This window comes from Podarcis pityusensis (genome assembly GCF_964106645.2).
Source record: "Podarcis pityusensis genome assembly, chromosome: 3".
Classification (NCBI taxonomy): domain Eukaryota; kingdom Metazoa; phylum Chordata; class Lepidosauria; order Squamata; family Lacertidae; genus Podarcis; species Podarcis pityusensis.
This window is the reverse complement of record NC_138026.1, coordinates 57450548-57475218: the sequence shown is the minus strand read 5'-3', so window position 1 is coordinate 57475218 and position 24671 is coordinate 57450548. Positions and strand designations below refer to the sequence as shown.

The 24671-nt window shown below is 40.7% G+C and overlaps 1 protein-coding gene across 15 annotated transcripts in view; it reads left to right on the top strand.

The window, feature by feature from the left end:
• Positions 1–24671, top strand: part of PTPRK (protein tyrosine phosphatase receptor type K) — a 333584-nt gene that overhangs the window by 200172 nt on the left and 108741 nt on the right. For all 15 annotated transcript variants that reach the window (XM_080999488.1, XM_080999496.1, XM_080999492.1 and 12 more), the window contains exon 7: positions 3783–4076. In XM_080999488.1, the coding sequence (XP_080855614.1) occupies positions 3783–4076 (294 nt within the window). The remainder of the gene's footprint in view (positions 1–3782; positions 4077–24671) is intronic.

Sequence of the window (24671 nt, the reverse complement as noted above, 5' to 3'; positions counted from 1 at the left end):
TCTCTGCATGTTTCAGTAAATTATGCATGAATTTTAATCAGTTATTAAATGAACCAGTAATTGTTGAGCGGCATTATTAATATTCTTCATAACACAATACTCTATCAGAGCCAGAGGTGTGGTGTAACTAAGAATCCCAAAAGTACACTAAATGACAACTGAAGCATGCAGTCCCAATATACCAGATAAACCTTTCTGATGTTACCTAATTAAGTTTCCTATTAATGGTTCTCATTCCTTATTCTACAACCCGAGCTATCAAATATTCCCCAATTATAATTTCAAAATTACAGAGTTTACTTTCCTGTTGCAAGTAACCTGAAACTTTTTGCATCTTTAAACAGAAGTTAGTGGGCAAAGTCTGAGGCTGTTAGGCATTGGGTTTATATTGCACCGTTTTCATATGTATATTCCATGACAGCTTTATATGTATATAGCCTCTAGCAACTCTTAATTTAAGGAGACAGAAGGGGCTCATCTTTTAGCTTGCTATCCCATTGCTATGACTCACAAGGTTGATTAACAAGCTCTAGTGGATTATCTCAGCAAATCCCAATTCAATTTCTGATATTATATTTTTGCAAAGTATTGCACCATAGGAGAGAAAGTAGAATGTGGACATACCACACAGTGTCGTAGCTAGAGCTGGACTGTCAGGCCAAAGTCCAGAGCCCTGCACCCCAGGGTGTTCCCAGAGAGCAGCAGTGGCCAACAGGCCAGGACAGTAGCACCTAGGCTGGTGGGCATGCCAAGATCCACTAAGACTGGTTGCCGCAGCATTCATTCATTCATTCATTCATTCTTTCATTGCATTGCATTTATATTCCACCTTTTTCCTTCATGGAGCTCAATGTGGCCTATACATGGTTCTCCCCTTCCTCATTTAATCCCCATGACAACAATGCGATGTAGGTTCCCCACTCTGATGTACACCTGCTGAGCAAGAAATGATAAGAAAGAGGAAAAACCTGCAAAGGGGAAGGTATTGAATCAAGTGGCAGGGGATGGTTGCTTACCAGGATTTATTTATGAGTAAACATTATAGAAAGATCATGGGTGTGAGGAAAACAATGGCTGTATAGCACTGTATTAAGTGTTGTATGGAACTACTGTTTTAATTGTGCCTTAGATAGGACTGAAGGACCCCAGAGTATGGAAGAAGCAACCAGAGTTGGTGGGTTTCCCTTTTCTAGTGTAACACCCACTTTTGGTTGGAACAGATAGGACTGGGAGTCCTCTACCCTCTACAACAGTATTCCAATATTGCTTCCTTGCATTGCTCACATAGAGCTGGAGAGGGGCAAGGACAAAGTGGGGCATTGACTCCCACAGTTGTATCCTCTTTGCCAACCCTGTCGGGAGAAAAAATAACTAAAGAAGAGCAGGTGGTAGCCATTCTATCTAGAGCTGGAAAAATGCTTCTTCCTGAGAAAGACTGTGCTTATTGTTCAGCTTATTTATTTGTCCAAATATGTTTGTCCAAAGTTATGACACAACACAATTGCTTTTTATTCAGTAGATGAAAGCTGAATGGTAGGTGTTTTTAATTATGATTCTGAAAGATCTATTCAAATGATAAGCAAATAAAACCATTCCAACCATATTAGCCAATCATTAGGAGATCACAGAGTCCTGGAGAAGGGAATGGAATGATTGGTAAATTTCACTTTCTCACTTTCTCTCATTTTTCTGATCTTAAATTCAGTTATCCATATTTTTGCAAATGTTTTGTAAAACATCCTCATTAAAATGCATCAGCATCTAAGCGCTATTTTTGCATCCAATAACCCCCAATATAATGCATTTTTGTATGTTATTTTCTTTGGTACAAGACACTACATTGCAAAATTCACAAAAGAATTTTGAAGAATGGTTGCTTTTCATTTTGCATTGAATCATAGAATCATAGAGTTGGAAGAGACCACAAGGGCCATCGAGTCCAACCCCCTGCCAAGCAGGAAACACCATCAGAGCACTCCTGACATATGGTTGTCAAGCCTCTGCTTAAAGGCCTCCAAAGAAGGAGACTCCACCACACTCCTTGGCAGCAAATTCCACTGTCGAACAGCTCTTACTGTCAGGAAGTTCTTCCTAATGTTTAGGTGGAATCTTCTTTCTTGTAGTTTGGATCCATTGCTCCGTGTCCGCTTCTCTGGAGCAGCAGAAAACAACCTTTCTCCCTCCTCTATGTGACATCTTTTTATATATTTGAACATGGCTATCATATCACCCCTTAACCTCCTCTTCTCCAGGCTAAACATGCCCAGCTCCCTTAGCCGTTCCTCACAAGGCATCGTTTCCAGGCCTTTGACCATTTTCGTGGCCCTCCTCTGGACACGTTCCAGTTTGTCAGTGTCCTTCTTGAACTGTGGTGCCCAGAACTGGACACAGTACTTCAGGTGAGGTCTGACCAGAGCAGAATACAGTGGCACTATTACTTCCCTTGATCTAGATGCTATACTCCTATTGATGCAGCCCAGAATTGCATTGGCTTTTTTAGCTGTCGCGTCACACTGTTGGCTCATGTCAAGTTTGTGGTCAACCAAGACTCCTAGATCCTTTTCACATGTACTGCTCTCAAGCCAGGTGTCACCCATCTTGTATTTGTGCCTCTCATTTTTTTTGCCCAAGTGCAATACTTTACATTTCTCCCTGTTAAAATTTATCTTGTTTGTTTTGGCCCAGTTCTCTAATCTGTCAAGGTCATTTTGAAGTGTGATCCTGTCCTCTGGGGTGTTAGCCACCCCTCCCAGTTTGGTGTCATCTGCAAATTTGATCAGGATGCCCTTGAGTCCATCATCCAAGTCGTTGATAAAGATGTTGAATAAGACCGGGCCCAAGACAGAACCCTGTGGCACCCCACTAGTCACTCTTCTCCACGATGAAGAGGAACCATTGATGAGCACCCTTTGGGTCAGTCAGCCAGTTACAAATCCACTGAGTGGTAGCATAGTCAAGAAAGTGCACATTTCTCCCCCATCTTCACCTGGAGATGACCCTTAATACAATAAGTACCTGGAAAAATAGGGTTGTTGGTTTGTTGTTTTGTTGATTTTTTGAATATAGATATACTATTTATCTTCTCCACTTTTCACAAAATATATCAAACTAGCTTACGATATAAAATACAATAAGATCAGCCTTCTGGACTTTGATGCAGTAGATGAATTTCCTGTGGGGCTTACTTCCAGTTGTTCATACAGTAGACACAGAAGGAAGGAGTTATTTAATGTTCCCTAGCGTTTCTTTCAAGACATTAAACACATGTGAGATATCCTAATAGATTATTTAGGTTAGATATTTTTCTAGTTGTCTATCCAGCTTTTTGGATTTGCTGTGTTGCAATACTGCTGATTGTGAAACCCCCGTGTGCCTTGAATTTAGCATTGATGCCTAATTAACTGAAACAAATTAGCCAAAATATGAGCCATCTGGAATGAAAATGAAGCCTGTGTGTTTATTAGTGGATTCATTTTATTCAGGAAAGTGTGTGTTGCTTTTAATTGCTTCCTGAAGTAAATCACTCCTAGGCAATGCTACTGTAGGCAGAATCTCCATTGTTATACTTTATTCTCTCTGTTGGTCCCCTAGTACTAAAGGCAATTTAACAGAAGTATTGAAATATATTCCGGCGTTTCATGTTTTTTATCAGCTGATATTGTTAGTTATGTGTGTTAAATATTCACATACTTCCTTGCATTGCTGTTGTTTACTCATTTAAGATTCAGGCCTTATGCCAATATTTATCTTTCTGACTCAGCTCTTATAATTGTGTCTTACAGAACCACCTCGACCAATAGCACCCCCACAACTGCTTGGAGTTGGACCAACTTACTTGCTGATTCAGTTGAATGCAAATTCCATTATTGGAGATGGGCCGATTATCCTAAAAGAAGTGGAATACCATATGACAACTGGGACCTGGACAGAAACCCATGCTGTAAATGCACCAACTTACAAGCTGTGGCATTTGGACCCAGACACAGAGTATGAAATTCGTGTTCTTCTAACCAGACCTGGAGAAGGTGGCACTGGTCAACCAGGTCCACCGCTTATCACCCGGACCAAGTGTGCAGGTATTGTTTGTTCTAGAGTCTATTCTCGATTTACTGTGATACGGTACTGCTAAAACCTAATTTTAGAATGTGCTTTTTTCTTTCTGCAACCCATATGTTTAGATCACCTGTCCTGGCTTTAGAGTTCAGCTAAGAATTCAACCAGTAGTAATTTCTCAAAGGGAAGTGGCACCTTTATTCTATTACAGGGGATTTCCCCCACCCTAAGAGAATTGGTGCATGGCTGTAGCTAAGAGTATATGCTGTGGGCCAAGTAGCTGGAGGTTTATATGCAAGCTGTGCTATGAACTTGCCAGGCGACATTAGCAAACCAGTCACTCTCCCCACCCCCACCCTAATTCACAATGACTTGAATTGAGAGGATTTCTTGTGGAATGGAGTTTCACTTCCTTCTCGTCCCTGCTGTGGTCATCTGTAGCCCCAGAAAAGCAGTTACTGAATAGCTCAGGAACGACATATTGGTTTACTTAAGTAGCTTTTCATAAGAAGATCATAGCCAAAACAATTAAAATGTGATTTCAGAGTTCCTTGTCAGAAAAGGGAGTTGCATGGGGGGAAAAGGAGGAAAAGTTTAATTTATTCTTTAAGCATTTAAATAAATAAACTTTAAAAAGGTGATCAAACCTAGGAATTGCATGTGTCAGAGAACATTCTTCTACCCCAGTCTGTTTCTTTGTCAAGCTAGCCTATTGGTTTTTATTTACCATCTCCTGAGATTGATGAAATCCTGACAAACATACAATTCAGGCTGGGATACATGAGATCACAAGCAGCAGTGCTCCATCCTGCAACAGTGGTATCATGTGAAAAGCCCTAGACCTGCAGAAAGACTAGCAACTCTGAGCAACCTTAATGCTGGTGTGGGAAAGAGCTACAGCTGGAGTGGAGAACCTCTAACCCTTGGGTCAAATTTGGATGGACTGCCAGTTCCATTCCCCCACATTTAGCCTTCTAGCCCATTTCCCTCAGATGATACCCACCTGCCCCACACCTGATATCAGATGTGATGTCAGATATGGAGCTGGTACATGGCTGGATCATCTAGCCATGCACTAATCCCTGCAGAAAGCAGAATTTAAAGCCCCACCCACCAGCTAATTTGTTGGGAGTTCAGTCCTGCTTAGTTTGGGTGTGCAAACGAGTTGCCTGTGGAGAAATCATTGGCACACCTGAATATAATTAATAATAATAATAATAATAATAATAATAATAATAATAATAAAGTTATTTATACCCTGTCCATCTGGTTGGCCTTCCCCAGCCACTCTGGGCAGCTCCCAATCAAATATTAAAAACATAATACAGCATTAAACATTAAAAACTTCCCTAAATAGGGCTGCCTGCAGATGTCTTTTAAAAGTAGGATAGTTGCTTATTGCCTTGACATCTGATGGGAGGGCAGTCCACAGGGCAGGCTCCACTACCAAGAAGGCCCTCTGCCTGGTTCCCTGTAACCTTACTTCTTGCAGGGAGGGAACTGCCAGAAGGCCCTCGGTGCAGGATCTCAGTGTCCAGGCTGAATGATGGGGGTGGAGACGGTCCTTTAGATATACTGGGCCAAGGCCGTTTAGGGCTTTAAAGGTCAGCAGCAACACTTTGAATTGTGCTCGGAAATATACGGGGAGCCAATGTAGGTCTTTCAAGACCAGTGTTATATGGTCTCGGCGGCCGCTCCCAGTCACCAGTGTGGCTGCTGCATTCTGGGTTATTTGTAGTTTCCGGGTCACCTTCAAAGGTAGCCCCACGTAGAGCGCATTGCAGTAGTCCAAGCGGGAGATAACCAGAGCATGCACCACTCTGGCGAGACAGTCCGCAGGCAGATAGGGTCTCAGCCTACATACCAGGTGGAGCTGGTAGACAGCCGCCCTGGACACAGAATTGACCTGCACCTCCAGGCACAGCTGTGAGTCCAAAATGACCCCCAGGCTGTGCACCTGGTCTTTCAGGGGCACAGTTACCCCATTCAGGACCAGGGAGTCCCTGCAGGAAGCAGGGTTGAACTCCCCGCTTGTCAGCTGATGCACCGTTTAATTATGATTAGTCTCTATGTCCCCACCCACTCCATTGGACCTACACTGATGGGACAAGCCACTCACCAATCACTCAATGATATCATGATGTCATATAGCTGACAGGTGGGTGGTCCTGCCCACCTCTCAAAGTTGGCCCTCAGTGTGGGGAAATGTGGCCTTGCTGAACCAAAAAGGTTCTCCACCCCTGAGCTGCCGAATAGGAATTCGTTTTCTCGCATTAGTAGGTGGCCCAAGAAGGAACAGTGTTGCTGTATCTCCAACTCAACTCTAAAGTTGCATGAGAACCCAGTGTCAGAGGTGGTCTTATAAATAGAAGAGCAGTGGTTTTGTACAAGCTGCCTTTACAGTTCCATTGCTTGTTAGCAGGAGAAATCTCAACAGCTGTGATGTTACAGATGTTGAGCCTTTTCATGGGTCACTTTAATTGTGTAGCTCACAGCAGCCTCTGTGCCTTTCCTTCCCCCTGGAGTTCACGGATCTCGCCGCAAGTTCCACTTCCAACGTTCACTCTAATTGTGGGGAATCAAAAGCACAAGGCACTTGTGATTCTGCAAGTCACAAAATTAAAGCAACTCATGAACTATCTGAGGATCATTGTTTTTAGCGGAGTAGTCAGTTTGGTGCTCCCCTAGGTAGGTGAGCTATATTTAATTTTGAAAGGAGAAAAAAATAAGTTCTTGAAAAAGTTGAGCAGCAACTGTTGCAAACATTCCTGTGCTGAATTTAATAAGCTGTATCTCGGTAAATGGGGACACCTGGTGTTGGTAACACTTTATTTTGAAGATAAAGTGCCTTGAGAATTTCCTATTCTGTGTCTCTGCCCTAGACAAACTACTACCCTGAAATTTGAAATACACAATGTTATTGCTACCCTAGGAATCATGTGTCAACCTTGGATCAGATGACACTTGCTGAAATCCACCCGCTGTTAAAGGGTTCTCACTTCTCTTAAATATTTTAGGCATTGGCGCAAACATAAGTAGAAGCTGGAAGTAACTTTTTTGATTGGAGCACTAGAGTTAGAATGGAAAAATAATCATTTTACCTCCATTTTCCATTATGGCATATAGGGGAATGGAGTGTTTTGCTCTGGAAATATTGGTTATTCTTATCTTGAGCCTGCTATGGTTTGACAGACACAATTAAGTATGGTGAAGTTATTGTAATTTTAGAAATCACCAGTATATTATTGATGAATGAGATGTATAAAGTAATGATTGGATTAAATCAAGCTTAAAGGTGTCATCCAATGTCTCATGACTGGACTTAACCTTCTTCTCTATTCCCTGCTCTCCCCCCCCCCCCCCCCGATTTCTGCTCAGGAAGTTTCCCCAGTTCACTGGAGGAGATTTTGAGTGTTCATGGGGGGCTGCAGGTGAAACAATAAGAAAAGGGAAGTCCCATTAGGTCAGCTGAATGTTTCTCTTACATCACCATAGCCAGTCCTCTGGAGATTGGATTAAATACAATTTAAGAATAAAAGTTGATTCAGACGTGTTAAGTTAGCTCTGTTGTCATTTATCAATACTTGTTTTCTCCCAGACTCGTAGTCCCATGAGGCTGGGTAATGGTGTGGGTCTAAATTAAAACAATGTATATCAGTTTCCACCGTTGTCCTACAACAATACTGGAAATTATGTTCAGGAAAATGTATTGTGTCTTCCAGATACCTTTTCAGATAGCCTCTCTTTCCATTGTAAACCCATTAAATAAGATCTTAATAAAGCCATGAAAAGGCACTTCTAACTTGAGCATCAAATGACAAAGCTGATCTAGTCTGTGTAGCTGCTCGCTTCCTGCGGAAAGCCTGTAAGCTGGCCATCAGCATAGCAACACTCTACCCATCTGTAATTCCCAGCAACTAGTATTTATAGGCATTCTGCCTCTGGAATTAGAAGCAAAATGTAGCCATTGGGGCTAGTAGCCATTTATATCCTTATCTTGATTATGTAATCTCAAAAATATACTGGCTGAAATCCAATGAAAGTTTAATACATAGCCTGGTGTGCTTTATTATAGAGCTAGATTTTGCCAAACATTTTTTATTGGGCCTCAAAGGTTTATTTTTAGTGTGCAAAGGATGTGGAGCTAAATTGTTAGGAGGGATATGTTAGAAAACTGCTGCAGGCTGTTCTTACTTTGAAGACAACACTATTTTTTTATTTTAAAATAAATTGAAAATGAACTTTACACAATGTTGATATGGCAGTTAATGTTTTGACATTTTCAAACCATTTTCTGTGATTTCTTTTCCACTCAGATAGATAGATACACCCCCCCCCCCATAAAATGGTTATATATATAGCAGGAATGATGACTGCAACTCCCATCGTCCTCTGTCAACATGGCCAGTGTCAGGGATGATGGAAGCTGGAGTCCCAGAAACATCTGGAGGGCCACAAGTTGGCCATCAATGATCTATTAAATAGTGTGATATTAAGCATCCAGTATACCATAATTTATCAAGTAGCCCAGCTAAACTGATTTGACTGTGATTTTAGATCTGGCAGATGGAAGCATTTTTAAATTAACTGATTTGCCTTCAAAAAACTTTCATCACAAAATCTGCTGAGCCTATGGGAATTCTCCGTATGCAGGAATCCATAACAGAACTGCATGGATGAGTTCTCCTCTTAGTTGAATTCAAAATCAACCTGTCGTTATAATCTCTTTGGGAATTTGGGTCTGAGACATACCAGTATCCATGGTCTGCAATTTAACCACCTGTCTAAACTCTAAAAGACAAGTCGTTCTGCTATGATTCATTGGGAACAAAATTCCTAAAGGGCTACAGTATCAAAAGGGCAACTTGCAGCTTCAATTCAATCTCATGAGGCTGCAGCAACCAGAGAGCTTTCTCAGACAGCCTAAGTATATAGGGAAGCAAGACAATTCTGAAGGCACTCTGATGGCAGATTCTGTAAAGATTTTACAGGCCAGAACAAGCAACGTAACTTAATGATGGCAACAGCCAGGATAATATGCTCGTTACAAGGCACCCTGTTCAAAAGCCAGGCTGCAGCGTTTTGGAACAGCAACTTCACACTGCACAGAGTGAGAAGATATACAGTGGGACAGGCTTTCACTGTGCACTAGATTGTGGCCATAAATAGATTCTGAAAGAGACAATGTTCAGCAGGGGTATCATAGTTTTGGGTACTAATGTATGCATTTTTTTCAGTGTATGGCAGTGAAATATAAAATCAGTGGATAAATCTTCAATTAATAGTAAAGTTAAATAACCACAGAATAAATTTAATATTTATACAGTTTGGCTTAGTTAAAACATACTGGCTTGGTTCCCAGATCATAGTTCGAAGGAGGTGGCAGCAGAGCTGGAGGCAGAGGGGCAGGACACAGTCTTGGAACCAAGAACCACCTTCGTAGATACGATGCACCTGCCCAGAAAGAGCACATGTGTGCACATGCAGTAGGCCCTTAGGGCTGGAGAGTGCCATAGTGAGCTTGCCCTGCCTCATCATTCAAAGCTTGTTGTGAGGGGTATGTCAACTGTTGGGCCATCTTTGTACGTACTGTTTGCTTATGAACCTCTAGCCTTCCGGATGCACCTTGGAATCTTGATTTCTGGAGCTTGTTCTTGCTGCTAAGCCTGTACCGTTCTTAGCTAAAATAAATATCTATTCCTTATTCAGGTAGGTAGCCGTGTTGGTCTGACGCAGTTGAAATATAGATATAAAAAAATTAAAAATTGTCCAGTAGCACCTTAGAGACCAACTAAGTTTGTTCTTGGTATAAGCTTTCGTGTGCATGCACACTTCTTCAAACAATCTATAGATAGATAGTCTGAAGAAGTAGATGCACACTATCTATTCCTTATACAGTGGTGCCTCGCAAGACGAAAAGAATCCGTTCCGCGAGTCTCTTCGTCTTGCGGTTTTTTCGTCTTGCGAAGCAAGCCCATTAGCGGTTTAGCGGATTAGCGCTACAGTATTAGCGGCTTAGCGGGCTTAGCGGATCAGCTGATAAGCGGCTTAGTGGCTTAAGGGATCAGCTGTTAAGCGGCTTAGCAGATCAGCTGATAAGCGGCTTAGTGGCTTAAGGGATCAGCTGATAAGCGGCTTAGTGGCTTAACGGATCAGCTGTTAAGCGGCTTAGCGGATCAGCTGATAAGCGGCTTAGTGGCTTAAGGGATCAGCTGTTAAGCGGCTTAGCGGATCAGCTGATAAGCGGCTAAGCGATCAGCTGTTAAGTGGCTTAGCGGCTTAGCGGATCAGCTGATAAGCGGCTTAGCAGCTTGGGAAAAAGGGGGGGGGGATGAAAAAAAACCCGCAGGAACTCGCAAGACATTTTCGTCTTGCGAAGCAAGCCCATAGGAAATTCGTTTTGCGAAGCACCTCCAAAACGGAAAACCCTTTCGTCTAGCGGGTTTTCCGTCTTGCGAGGCATTCGTCTTGCGGGGCACCACTGTACTTGCTTAACAGCTGCTGTCATTGAGTTTGGGGAGTTTACTACCATGTTTTGAAAGGTCCGAGTTCACACACATAGGGGATGGGAGGGAAGCTGTTTTGCTATGGTATCCTGACACCTGTACTCAAAAGTGATGAATAAATATAATAAATTAATAAATATGTCTTGCTAGTTGCAGCATTATACACTATACAGATTGGCATCTATAATTCAGAGGGTCATTGTGAAGGTAATACTGAATTTCAACTTTCAAAAAAGTTGGACTCCCCACCACCCTCATTTGTCAAGTCTGGCTCTCTGTTAGGGAATAGATCCAGATGAAGATTATGCTATTTTATTTTGAGGTCCTAGAGAGGAAGCAGAGTATGAAAGTGGCTAAAGCTGCAAGGAAGTTGACACTTCAAATACATGAAAATAATGCAGAACTGCACAGTCCTTTTAGAGATTTTTCTAGAGCAGGGATTACTTTTGGAATTTAAGATGGGCCTCAGATCTAGAACTGCTAGAGAGACCTAGAAAGTGATGCATGTGAAGATTTCTATAGCTGGTAGTAAAACTCACATCGGATACAAATATCTTTAATATTTGAGACTGTGGTTAAATGCTGCATTTAGCCTTTCTTTAAGTCTCCTATAATGGCAAGAAAGCAATCCGAACATGATGATAAAAAATGGGAGTATCTCCTTTGCATGCAAGTAGATAAAAATGACCTAATTTAATTTACATACACACACCATTGGAAAGCCATTCATCAGTGCAGGTGAGAAGAGTATGGGTATTATGTCTTCTATACATTTACAGATTTTTCTCCCAGTTTGTATCCTTCCAGACAAGAGGAGAGCCCCAGCTGCATTTAGACCACAGTGATTTATCAGATGTGTGGGCATCTAGTCAATAGATCACATTTCTGAGAAGAGCGGTATCTGTAGCAAGAAAATGTATTGAGCACATTAATCCAAAGACTCTACTCCAGCAGTAAAAGAGGTGACACAGATGATCATTCATATGATACTGCTTCAGAAGACCTTAGAGAGAAGCTCATGCTACAAAGTTCAAATCCTGATAATATAATCTTTGTAGTGTATCTGAAGGTTTCCAAATTTGCCATTTTGTTTCATAACTGTTCTTATTGAAATTTTGATTGTTTTGGAAATGAAAGTGGCTTTCTAATCTAGATGGTGGTGGAAAGAATTTTTTAATTGAAATATACATATATACAAAACACAAAACGTGCAATTCAGAGTCAAAAACTGGAACATATAGTCGTGTCTTGTTAATTGACAGGATTAGAAAGGCAAAAGGCTGGGTTCTATGGATGCTTTATAGACACCTACTACTTTATAGGCACCTACTAACAATCAGCCATTTAACACAGAGAGAAACCTGTAGGGATTTGCCAAGTAATAGGGGAGATCAAATAAAACCCAGGCTGTGGAAAGATGAAAATTTCCTTTGCTGGGTGGAGGGTTGAAGTTGCTTTTAATTATACAGCAGATAAGGAGAGAGAAAGTAGGATATTGCAGGGGGTTATTACTGCATTGCAAGGGGTTGGACTCGGCGACCCTTGGGGGTCACTCACAAATCTACAATTCTATGATTCTATTATATGTGAATCAGATATCTAGGGTACCCAATGTGGTACTCTCCAGATGTAGTTAAACCACAGTTCCCAGTGCCACACCCAGCACAGCCAATATCCGAAGATAATGGGAATTGTGGTCCAACAAAATCTGTGTGTGTGTGTGTGTGTGTGCGCATGTGTGTGTGTGCGCGCGCATGCCATGTTGGCTACTCCTGCTGTATATTCAGCTGAAAATGTTAATCTTTTACTCAGCTGCCCCAGCACCACTTGCAAAGTATCTTCACACTGAGTGCATTTAATGAGAGACTGCTGATGTCTCAATGGTGCAAAAGGAATAGTACAACAGCACTCCTTCTTTTCCAATAATAAAGTCATCTGGTGAAGGGGGGGAGCAGTTGGCCATCACAACCCTAAGGCAATATTTTCCTTAAAATATGTTTTTTTATTCTACATTATTAAATGCTTCCTGGTATGCTCCACTAAGTAATTATGGCTAGGTGTGACAGAAAAGACTATTATAAACTTGTTTAATTTGTCGCTAGTAACCTAGGGCTCACAAATCAATTTATTAACCTCAATATTGGTCTAAATCTTCCTTAAGAGAAGCCATCAGAAGGCGAACTGGGACAGAAATATAAATCTGTTCTCGAGGCCTTTGCGCTTTTGACAACTAATTTACAGCTCAACCCTACGACTTACTTTCCCAGCAAATACAGACATCCTTTAGAGAGCAGTGCCTGCTGCATTGCCACATGAATTCATGCAATGGTGTTATACTGCCTTGCATATATAGTCACCAAAGTAAGTATTTTGGGTTTGTGGCTTCAAGTTACTTGGTTTATTCATATCTTTAAAGCATTATTACCCAGCTTTTCAGGTTACATAAAACCCGTTAAAAACAAGGAAGTCCTTGGGTTCACGCTTGCAATCTAGGCATTGTACACAAAAGAATGGGGGAAGATAAAGGGGGGAGGGAAAGTAGCAAACTTAGGTTCCAATTCCTAATGCTACAAAATTATTTAGAGGAGGCAGCAAACGGGAATGGTGTGCCAGCAAACCTAATGGTATAGCTTCTGTTGTAGGCAACTGGAATGGTTGTCATTCTTTTTGTTCTGCAGTTTTTGAGAGCTAATTCATCGTCATCTAACATCCTTGTTTAGACTGTAAAAGACCTTCAGGATGGATTTTGTTTTATTCTATTTGCGCAATTCCTTTTTAAGGGACCGTTGTTCTGAGGGAAATAGATGGGGTCTTGAGCTCCTCCAAGTCTTTCCAAGTGCTGATACAGGACAAATAAACAATGCTTGTTCATTTAGAAAGGGCCTTCTCAAAATAACTCATTACGTTGTTAGCGCTGCAGCTCCACAGAGCTGTGAAATATGTGACTAAGAAGTTCATCTGGATTTGCGTTATTTTATTTGGCTATGATTTACTGTAGAAGAAAAATTACAAAGAGTGTTTGTTAATTTTTCAGTGCTATTTTTATTGGTATAAATAAACACTCAAAATGTGCGTACTCAAGATTTATTGTATGTGCCCAGAAGAAAATGAAAACAAATGCGATTTGTTATACTTTATACCGCCTGCTTTCTAACCCTGCACTTAACATAATCTGGAAGAATAGTCCTGTTTTACTACAAGTGTAGGCTATTTGTGTTGTTGTTTTTCTAATCAAGAGTTTTTAACAAATTTTCCCAAAGCAGAATTTGAAACAGGGTAGGGAATGTGGAGTTGTACAGATGTTGTTAGACTGTAGCTCCCACCAGCTGTAGCCTGAATGACTTATAAGTCAAGGATGAAAAGAGCTGGAGTTCAGCAACACCTGGAGGGCCACAGGTTCCTCAGTGCTGATTTAAAGTAAATTGGGAGGGTGCTGCCATGCAAAACAACTCAAGTGACCTAAGGGAAGCTAAACAATTTTGGGAAGAATACCTATTCTTCCTCTAACTCTGCTAGTTGTAGGCTTTGAGGGCTAACTGTGGGGCTCCACAGCCCCTACTCTCAAGACAGCCCAAACAAAGCCTAGGATGGTTGCCGGAGTTGTTACTGCTGCCTACCTCTCAGCAAAATTGCCAATTGCAAGGGCCGTTTTACAGAGCTTATCAGTGGCTATCTGCTACCCTTTTTGCAAATGAAACAGATGGGAAGTGGGAAAGAAACTTAAATTTTGGCTAGAGGTGTTTTGACTTGAGAGCTATTTAACATTGAGGTTCATTTTATGGCTTTGACCATTGGTACATGTAGTCCAGTACTGCTGTGTGTCATCCATCCACCCCATGCAAATTCTCTAGGAGTTCCAATGCCACTTTGCTTCTTTCATAACATTTTGCTTCAGTGGTGCTAGATTTGCCCTTTCTCCATTGTATCATTGTTTCTCTTTACATAAGCCCATGGTTTCAAGTTTATTTTGAATATTGATTCTCCACTGATTAATTTTCTAGCTGCTTGTCATGTTCTATGTTCCCACTTGATGCTTACCCAACACAGTTCTTAAGAATGTTTCAAAACCAGTAATATCTAGGCAAGCGCAGAATACAAAATTGTAGCTCTTGACCACTTTACAATAAGTTATTGTGCTTATATTTTGTGCGGTGTTTAAATTATGCAGGAGAGAAAAGGAGGATGAATTTTGGATCAGGCTTCTAAGTGGAAATGTCTGGGATGGATTTGAATCAAGGCCTGGACATAATAACTTGTCAGTCATAGTTTGGTTGACAGACTTTCTACCTCTCGAATTTTGCAACATTTCTGGTCATTTATCTATGTGGTTTAGAAATCTTGTATTTTTTAAAATATAAAAAACCTACATTCCTTAGACAGGTTATATTTAAAGAAAAGAAAAATTGCCTGACAGTGAATGATGTTTCATTAGTGGCTGTCTCATGAAGAACAAACAAGACAGACATTTTCCAGTCCAGCATTTAGGCGCTAACATTACGCCCTAACCAACTACACCCTCTAAGTAGTTATCATGCCTGACTATTTTCTTTCCTAACATGAAAGCGAGAATCAATCCCTTTGACACATACTGCTTCAGCTTCTCTCTCTCTCTCTCTCTCTCTCTCTCTCTCTCTATATATATATATATATGGTGGTGTATTACCTTTGTGTCTGTGTGTGAAATTTGAAACTGCTAATATATGCAGTCACCAATGTAGTGACTGAAATGGGAAATAATTGTCTTTCCTTGTAAAGCAGGTTGTGGTAATATTTAGCTAAGCCTATATCAAAGGAATCCTAATTCCTTAATTAAGTACTGTGTTAATATATAAATCTTTATATTAATCCATTAAGGGAACTACAGTTTTTGGAGAGTCTGTTTTTTTACTGGGCCCCATAAACTGAGTAACCACTATTTCTATAGCATCCTTCAGTTTATGTGGAGAAATGTATATATTTTCATTCTCCCTCCCTCCAACAGTGTGCGCTTAAAGTTTTCATGTGCTTTTATTTGCCTCAGTGGGAGGATATTTCTTCAGAAGCCTGTGTTAAGAAGAGATGGCACATTGAAGCGCCATTCAAAATCTGCCTTCCTGTGAGAGAAGACAGAAGTCTCCTTGCTTGTTGGCAGGGAACTTCCTCATTCCAATAAAGTGCATATCTTCTTTATGTTGAGGATGTTGAGAGTGGCTGTTGTTTTCCCCTCTGCTAGTTATTTCAGTTGCAACTGAACAAATAAACTTCTCCAGGCGCAAGATGTGAACAGTGTGGCAGTAGTCTACAAAAGCCAGACAATATTATTACTGTCTGGTATAAAGCCATCACTTAGACTAACTAGTTATTACTCTCTCCTTCTTTTAGACTGCCAGCAACACATCAAGGAGAAAATGCTGAGATTCTACCCTCTCCTGTTTTCTCTAATGTGACGTTAATAATTCAGCGTGGGTTCATTCACCACTTACTTTATCTTTCTGTCAATAGCAGAAATGTTATCTACATACAATTTAGGCTCATAATCACCATTGAGTTCAAAGCTAAACCTAATTGGCCTGGGAGACTAAGACATTCTTACCCACTCCCTCCTCTTTGGGGGTATAATTATCCTTTGGCCATAGCCCTCTGACTAGAGATGGTGTTCTTGAACTTTGAGGGCCTCCTGTGGAGTAAATGAGCAGTAAATTGCAGCTTTAGTCCATAGGATGCCAACTCTGGCAATTCAAACAGCAGTGCTACTTTTCTATAACATCTAGATAGCAAAAGATGAGGCTACACATGACAAAAAAATTCCCACCTCAAGTCAGTAAACATGTCCCATTTTAGGGCCAATTTTTAGTTTTGTGAAAAATGGGAGTCATGATTCCTGCAGAAATTCAGATGTGGAAACCTTCCATGGCACAGAAATAAACACAATCATGTTCTACTATATTCAGGACCAGAGGATGCTACAGTAATTGGTGATCCTATTATGGGGTTGAGGACGCTTTTAAAGCATGAAAGCCACACTCTCTCATGGGGAACTTTCTAGGTCATGCCAATGATGGAGGGCGGTGGAGGTAAAAGGTAAGCACAGCAACATGTGCAATTCTTAACATTGCAGAGCAGGCTAAATTCCAGCTGTGCAAAACTTTTAGAGATTTCTACATGCACGTCTCTTCATCCTCCATTAAGGCAAGCAAAAGGTAATACTGATGTTCAGGAATACATTTCAGCCAGGCCAAAGCACTTGCAGAGGGTTTGAAGCAAAGCGAGTGAGGCGTGTGGACTTGAAAGAGTCTCCAGGGATGGATAGAGAACCACTATTTGCACCACCCACCCAAGCCCGAGGCCCCCAACCCTGCCCTGGTGGGATCACATGAGAAGAAACATGTTAGATTAGATGTGGCTATTGGTCTGGTTCTTTCCATATGACCCCACTTTTGACATACAGTTAATCCCATGGCATATATAGCACAACAAAATGAAAGCAATTCTGTCCTGCAGTATAATGATCAGCCAGTAATTTGTGGTGCATTAAAGCACAATCTCTGCATAATCAGAATATTTTCTGTGTGAAATTAGTGATTGAGATTCTGTAAAGAAAGTCTTCAGGTCCCTGTTGTGTTGTGTTTGTCTGCAGGATGGACAGAGGGAAACATGTATGGACAAGTAACTCACTAAGCAAAGACTGAAGCCCCAATAGTGGTTAGAGCTGGTGAAATTGAAGATACCTTTGAAAAACGTAAAATATTCAGTAGGTTCAGACTTACCTGTGCCTCTGTGCTGATACAGTTTACCTATGCCCCTGTGGTGATCTTTATCATATTCAACTGTCCTTCTTCATTCATGAGCACTGCTCGCATATGTTGAAGTCATTCTGCGACTGCTGCTACTGTATATAATATAAGGTCATTCAAACCCCATGATTCCTGCAATCACTACACAAACACAAAAAGGATACACATGACTTATCTTCTGCTGTCTTATGCTATACTGATTTTTAAAAACTGTACTGCAGCAGTGCCTAATGTCAATGTCTATTGCTGCAGTAGACAAGGTGGTGCCCTTCAGATGTTCCTGGACTCCAGTTGCCACACCTCTAGCCAACATGACCAATGGTCAAAGATGCTGGCATCTGTAGTCCAAAATTGGCTACCCATAGTGTCTGGGATAATTTATTCCAGGTAGATGTGACAGAAAAACCAGGGAAACAGCAAACTGACTTTTAGTAGAACTTTCTTAATATTTCATCCCTTTATTCATAGCTACTTGGATTTATCTGGCCACTTCGATTTGAATTATTGGTATTATATACTTACCTTAAGTTCAATTTGAAGTTTTCCATGCATTGCTTAATGAAATATCACCACTGAATGAGGTTTGCATTCTACTTAATTAGGTTTTGTGTTATGCCTGAAAAATACCTATGCAGGTTGAAATTTTTTGCATTCTTTATAATTAATTTAATTGTTTTTCTTTGGGAAATATTCATTAAAAATCTAATTTAAGGGGGCGAAGCAATTCAGAACTGTCCTATAATAAAAATAGAACTAATACAGCAAACAAGAAATCAATTTTTGTATTATAGTTTTGCATAATTAGATAATGTTAACTCTCAGCATTTTCTGAGAAATAATAAGGCAGCAAAACTTTTTTGTTGTTGTTGCATTTAGCTACATCATATTTAAGTTCTGTTTGCAAAACAGACACAGAAAAAAATGTATTTGCATATTTGCTAATATAGGTAATAAATCTGAACGTTAGACTTTCTGGTTGGTTGGGGGGGGGGTTATTTTAAAAAGTCTGCACACTTGTAACAGTTGGATCTCCAGCCTGCTCTCTTTTGCATATCTACTGTTGCTAGCTGGTTGATGAAATGCTCCTGATTGTCACTACAGTACTGCAGTGTAAATGAGCTGGAAATTATTTAGAAACACAACTTCATTTGCTCTGGTGTGTATGTATTTGGAAACAAAGCTTTTCCTGCACAGTTTCCACTGAGCTTCCAATTTTCACCTCTGCTATGCTTCTTGCTTTATTTTGGGTTTCTTTTTAGATTATTTTTCCTTAATGCCAGACCTTTTCAAATCATATGGGTTTAAAATTTGGTCTGGAAAGCAAATTTCCTCTCCCCTTCTTCCCACCTTTAACCTAATTCTGTGACACACACTGAATGTTTACTTTTCAGCTGGCACTGAATAATATATAATTTGTATGCTTTCCCTCGAGCTTTTCTTTGATGCTGTTTCTTTTGTCTCACCTTTCTGCAGGTAGAGGTTGGTTTGAGCAGATAGGAAGAAAAGAGAAAAAGGCAGAGAGTTAGGGGGTACTGGTCAAGTGATCAAGTAGTATCAGACCTTGGCTGCCTAAGGAAAATAATGATCCGGGTTGATAGAGAGAGACAATAGATTGGATTTCTGTGCATGTGATACAGCCAACTTATTGTTGGTAATTTCCTGTAAAGGATACAAAACATTTGAAAGACGAGGTGGTTGCTTATTTTCTCTAAATGCAAAAGAAACCACCAGCCCTGATACATACATCATGGTGACCTAAATACTGGTGGAAAAAGTAGAGTTAACTGTTGTTTCTTTACTTTTCCTATCTCGGTAATGCTACTGGGTTACTTGATGACTGAAACAAGAGATTTCAGAATCAAACAGAAAAACATGAGACTTTTCAGAGTATGGTACGCAGACCTGAAAGAAACGTGGAAATATAGTTCATTGGACTGTTAGATCTTAGCCCACAAATTGTTGAAGAAGTCCACTACAGTCACCCATTGTGTCTGATTTGTAAAGGACTTTGTGGCTAAGGTTGTCCATATTCATTCTGAATTAGACACCACTGAGCAGCTTTCCTAAATCTTGGGTCCCCTGATAGGGTGCAGGCCTCATCTTTCCTAGCCAGCATGGTCAGTGGTAACAGGAGTTGTAGTCCAACAATATCTGGGCACCCAATATCTGGGGAAGACTCCCATAGCTGGGGCAGAGCAAATTTGTCCATGCCTGTTTGTCCTAATGCTGTGGACATTTTTCTATTTATACAGTCCAAGTACTGTAGATGGGATACTTGGAGATGTAAAACCATAACCACCTGTGCACATATCTCTTCTCCTCCTTGTTTGGTTAAGGCAGCCAGAGATGGACTTGCCAAGAGTCTAAGGGCAGTTGTTAACACCTCCCCCGTGAGAGGGAGTTGTTCCAATTAGTCTAAAGGAGGCACTAAGATTATTGGGTCTTAATTCTAATTAGATATACTTTAGGAAGAAAACCCCAAATAATTTATTGCCTACTGTGTTGCATCCAACATTCCTAAATCATACCTGTAGCTCTGTATTTGTGATTTTAAGTTGAAATTTAAGCTAATGGTGCCAGTAAAAGAGAGAAGTAATTGATTTGCACTAAACACGTATGAATGTTTATAATCTGAATGTTGGAGCCAGTAGATCATTTTCTTTACCTCATACTTTGTATTCATATCCTGTAGTGGGGCCACCCTTCTGTCCCCCCCCCCCCCGTGCAATTTGACATAGGAAGCAAATTAATTGGAGTCTGGTAGTTTCAGCTCATTGCTGATTACGATAAATCATGATAAGATACTGGAAATGTACTTGGCAATCCACATAGGCCTTCTAACACATTAACTCTCAATAACTCATTAGTCAACATTTCATTTCTTTCAGATTTGAATTCTGGTCCAAAGTGCTCCTTTGAACCACCATTTTTCTTGTTTTGAAGTCATTTGTTCTACTAATCAAGATATTTCAAGCTCTGGAAGTTTGTCCTCATTGCAAACCGCTTTGTCTTGTCCTGTCCAGCGCACTCCTCTGAAAGTGTTTGAACTGAATAGTATAATAGGCACATGCTGCTTGCACCAGGGTTGCATGGGTAATTTTCACCTCTTTGTTGCTGGACCCCTGTAGTTATTTGAAGGGAAGCCATTTTTCATGTCACATCATTTTGTGTTATAACTGTATTTTTTATTTTATGTGGCAATTGTAACCAGATTCATAATGTAGTCTTCCCCAACATGATGCCCTCCTACAACTCCCATCAGCCCCAGCTCGCATGACCAAAGACCAGAGATGATTATGATGAATTGTAGTCCAAAACATCAGACAGTACCAGGTTGGAGAAGTCTGTTGTCATGTTTTAGTTTTGATTTGTTAGCCATAATATTAGACTGAACTGAGCTTTTCAGATAGTGGCACCCATAGAAATGCATTTTTATGCCCTCCCCAGTATTTTATTTGTGGTGCTGCCACTGCCTGGGCACCACAGTTTCAATCCTGCTTCTTCCCCCAACCCCGCATGTTAAACACAATCATGCAAGTAGCATAATGTGTAACTTGGTCCTCATACCATTGGTCTCTCTAGTCCTGTGCTTGCTATCTGCTCCACCCAGTAGTAGTTTTCCCAGGGTCTAGGGCACAGCAAAATTCCAAGCCATGAACTGAACCTAATAAATTCTTCATGCGAGGTTTTTTGTGGCTTATGTTTAAAACTGATACAAAGCTTCTTTCTCTTAATAAATGGGATGACCATACTACTGAGCGATAAAATATAGGGGCTGACTGCTAAAAATGAATCCTTGGTGAAATCAACCATTGTGTTGTTACTCGTTTTTCCTGAAGTGCAATAAGGCATGAGATAGAACTAAAACAATTAATGTTTCCTCTCTTCCTTTCAGTGATCTAGATCAGGTTGGACTTTTGAACTATGTTGGAGCTGAATCTGGCAGCAGCTAACTTGAGTATTGTATTTTGGATAGTCACTTTAGTCAGCTGAACTTTGTTTGCACAAGGCTGCAAATCTGTGGGTAGCGAGTCGGGTTACCAATTATCAGGCAGTGCACTTATGAGATCTTGTTTCTGAAGTACAGTGAAAGGTAAACTTCTAGTTGCCATGAATCACTCTCTCAAAGTTAATATGAAGGATGACACTTGGCCAACATTCCTGCAGTAGATTCTTTTTCTTTCTTTCAAGAGGACTGGTGCTCTAGCCAAGTTCAGGAGAAATATTACCAACTGGCAGGAAGAGCATAATTGTTGCTGGTTTTTTTACATCCTTATTATAGGTTTTTATTGTGTTTCTTGTATTGCAAGGCAAGCTGGGCCTGTAGGACAAGTGCAGTGAGGGGAAAGTTTGATGTAGTTAGAAAGAGAGATTTCCCAGAAGGCTCCCATACAATACAGTGGTACCTCGGGTTACAGACGCTTCAGGTTACAGACTCCGCTAACCCAAAAATAGTACCCCGGGTTAAGAACTTTGCTTCAGGATGAGAACAGGAATTGTGCAGCGGCGGTGTGGCAGCAGCGGGAGGCTCCATTAGCTAAAGTGGTGCTTCAGGTTAAGAACGGGCCTCCGGAACGAATTAAGTACGTAACCAGAGGTACCACTGTATAGCCCCCAAGCCCAGTGCCCCCCCCCCCCGGTATTCAAGGGTATGCAGTACCAGCACCTTCCTCCCCTCCCCCTCCAAAATCTTAAAAGTATGGCACTTACTGTAACAACTTCATGATGAGTACTGGCACCTTTTTTTCTTGAAAAAAAGAAAAAATAGCTATGCCTCAGCCCTACCATATTAGTAGCTCTACCCTATTAGATCCAGATATTTTCCCTTATGGACTAAGCCACATTAGTGACAAGACATAGATAGAAATTAGATTTATCATTCACATTTGGTTCTTCAGTGCTTTGCCTACATAAATCCACTTTTACTACACATTTCTCCAGTCCAGATGCCAAAATGCACTTTGAGAAAACACCTAGATTTCTCATGCAGTAAAACTTCCTAAGTTGACTTTGGTAGTAGCAACAGATCTGCACAATCAACAGATATGTGTCTGTGATACTGCACTAAGATGAGGGAATCTTCATTGCAGAGGACCTTGGGCATACATACTGGTGGTGAGCACAATAGCAGACATACTGTGAGCACAAGGAGCACACACTGAATCAGAGTTAATCTATCCTAGGGTTGCCTGTCCACCTAGCAGTTCGAAAGCTCACAGTGCAAGTAGATAAATAGGTACTGCTCCGGCGGGAAGGTAAATGGCGTTTCCGTGTGCTGCTCTGTTTTCGGTGTTCCGTTGCACCAGAAGCGGCTTAGTCATGCTGGCCACATAACCCGGAAGCTGTCTGCGGACAAACACCGGCTCCCATGGCCTATAGAGCGAGATGAGCACGCAACCTCAGAGTCATCCGTGACTGGACCTAACGGTCGGGGTCCCTTTACCTTTATTTGCCATATTGAGCTTTTTTTTAAGGAAGAGCTTATCAGTTTTGATCTTAGCTCATAGTGTTATATGACATAGATAGCCAAAATCCGAAAGCTGCTTTGGGAAAATACCTTGTAGGGTTAAATGCTCTACAACAGGGGTGAGAAGAGGCACTAGTTGATTTATGGTAGACTGCCTGCTTTTTCTGGTTGTAAGGAATGCTGGCCTAAGTGGATTTTGATCTAATTGCTTTGAAATAGTTTACCGTAAGTGATTTGTAAATGGAATTAAATATAATCCTGCTACTTACATTCTTAATCAGAAATGCATACTCATATCACTTAACAGTTAAGGCATGACTGACCTTTGTGGAGAGATCCTGTTAAGGGAGTCTTGCTTAGTAAATTAAAAGCATGCCAGTGGACATGGGCCTAGCCAGGATTTTTGTTTTTTTTTTTGGGGGGGGGGGCAGAATCTCAGATTGCTATGTATTTTTATTGATTTATATTGATTTAGGGGGGCAGCTGCCCCTCCCTGCCCCCTGGCCACACCCATGCCAGTGGACCCATCAAGTGCAGTGTTGTGTGTGTAACAAGGTGTGTAACAGATTGATTGTACTTAACAGGACTTTATCTTAAGTGTGTCAAGAAATGCATGCAATTAAAGCCAATGGATTTTGAAAGTGCTACATTTTGAATGGATGGTGTCCATTCTCTCAATCGCTCCACTTGCCAGCTACACTGAGGAATAAGAGGCTTTGATCTCAGTACACAGTACACAGCACGGTGATCTGGTTAATAGCTGTAATCTCAAGCTAGCTGTGGCAGCACACAACTGCTTAGAATGGGGTTTCAATGTGCCATCTGCTAAGCCATTGCAGTGACTCAAACTGTGATGCTATATTGCTATGGTAGGCAAATACCTTGATGCAGATGCTTTGGTTCATGGTACAAGTGATTAATTTCCTTTTTCTCTTTGCAATTTTGGGTAATTTTTAAAAAGCCATTCTTATTTAAAAATTCCTAAAATAAAACTGGCAACTCCATATTTAATCAAAATACTTTTTTAAAAAAACTGCCATTCCTGCCAGATATTGTCAGGATTTTTACTGACACTTGAAAATGTTTCATATATTTCATTGGCATTTCTGCTCAATTCTCTCCAAAGTCAGGAAAGTATGATTGTGATGACAAAAACTAGTTTTCAACACTTTGCCAATTTTTACCCACACAATGAAGATTACTAGAAAAATTGAACTCCAACAGAAATTGGAATAAATTGTTTCTAACCATCTCATGATGGAAATAAGGGAACAGGTTGAAAAGAAGTACAAATTATCAACTGCAGGAGTTCAAAATCTATATCTTTAATTATCCTCAACAACTGACACAGTTTTCACAACTGAAAGCAATAATTTCTGAATATGCACATTATGTAATTGTGTAGTATACCCCTCATATATAGTTTCTTATCTTAGTTTAGATTTAAGCATTATGAAGAAGTTCAGTTACTGCTGCAAATTGCATCAGAAAAACTGCTTAATACTGCAGCTGTAATTCGCTTCCAATGTATGTTTGCAAGACCATGTGCTTAGTATTTCTTACTAAGTAACTGCTGTGCCTTTGCAGGTTGGCTGTGTGGATGTGGTTACCACACACCATAGCCAGCTGATCTAGGAACATTACATCTGATATGACATTAGATAGTTACATTACATCTGGGGTGTGAGACGTGAGGATTAAATGTAGCAGAGTACACAGTGTAGGGAAAAGAACGTTATGATCTCTTAGTGTGAGTTCCAAGAAACCAACCACTTGTGGTGAGCTTCCTGGTCTGTGAAAAGAGTTGGACTTGTGGCTTAGTATAATGGAACAGCCCTAAGTATTGTGCCTAGCTGAGTCAATCTCCCCCAC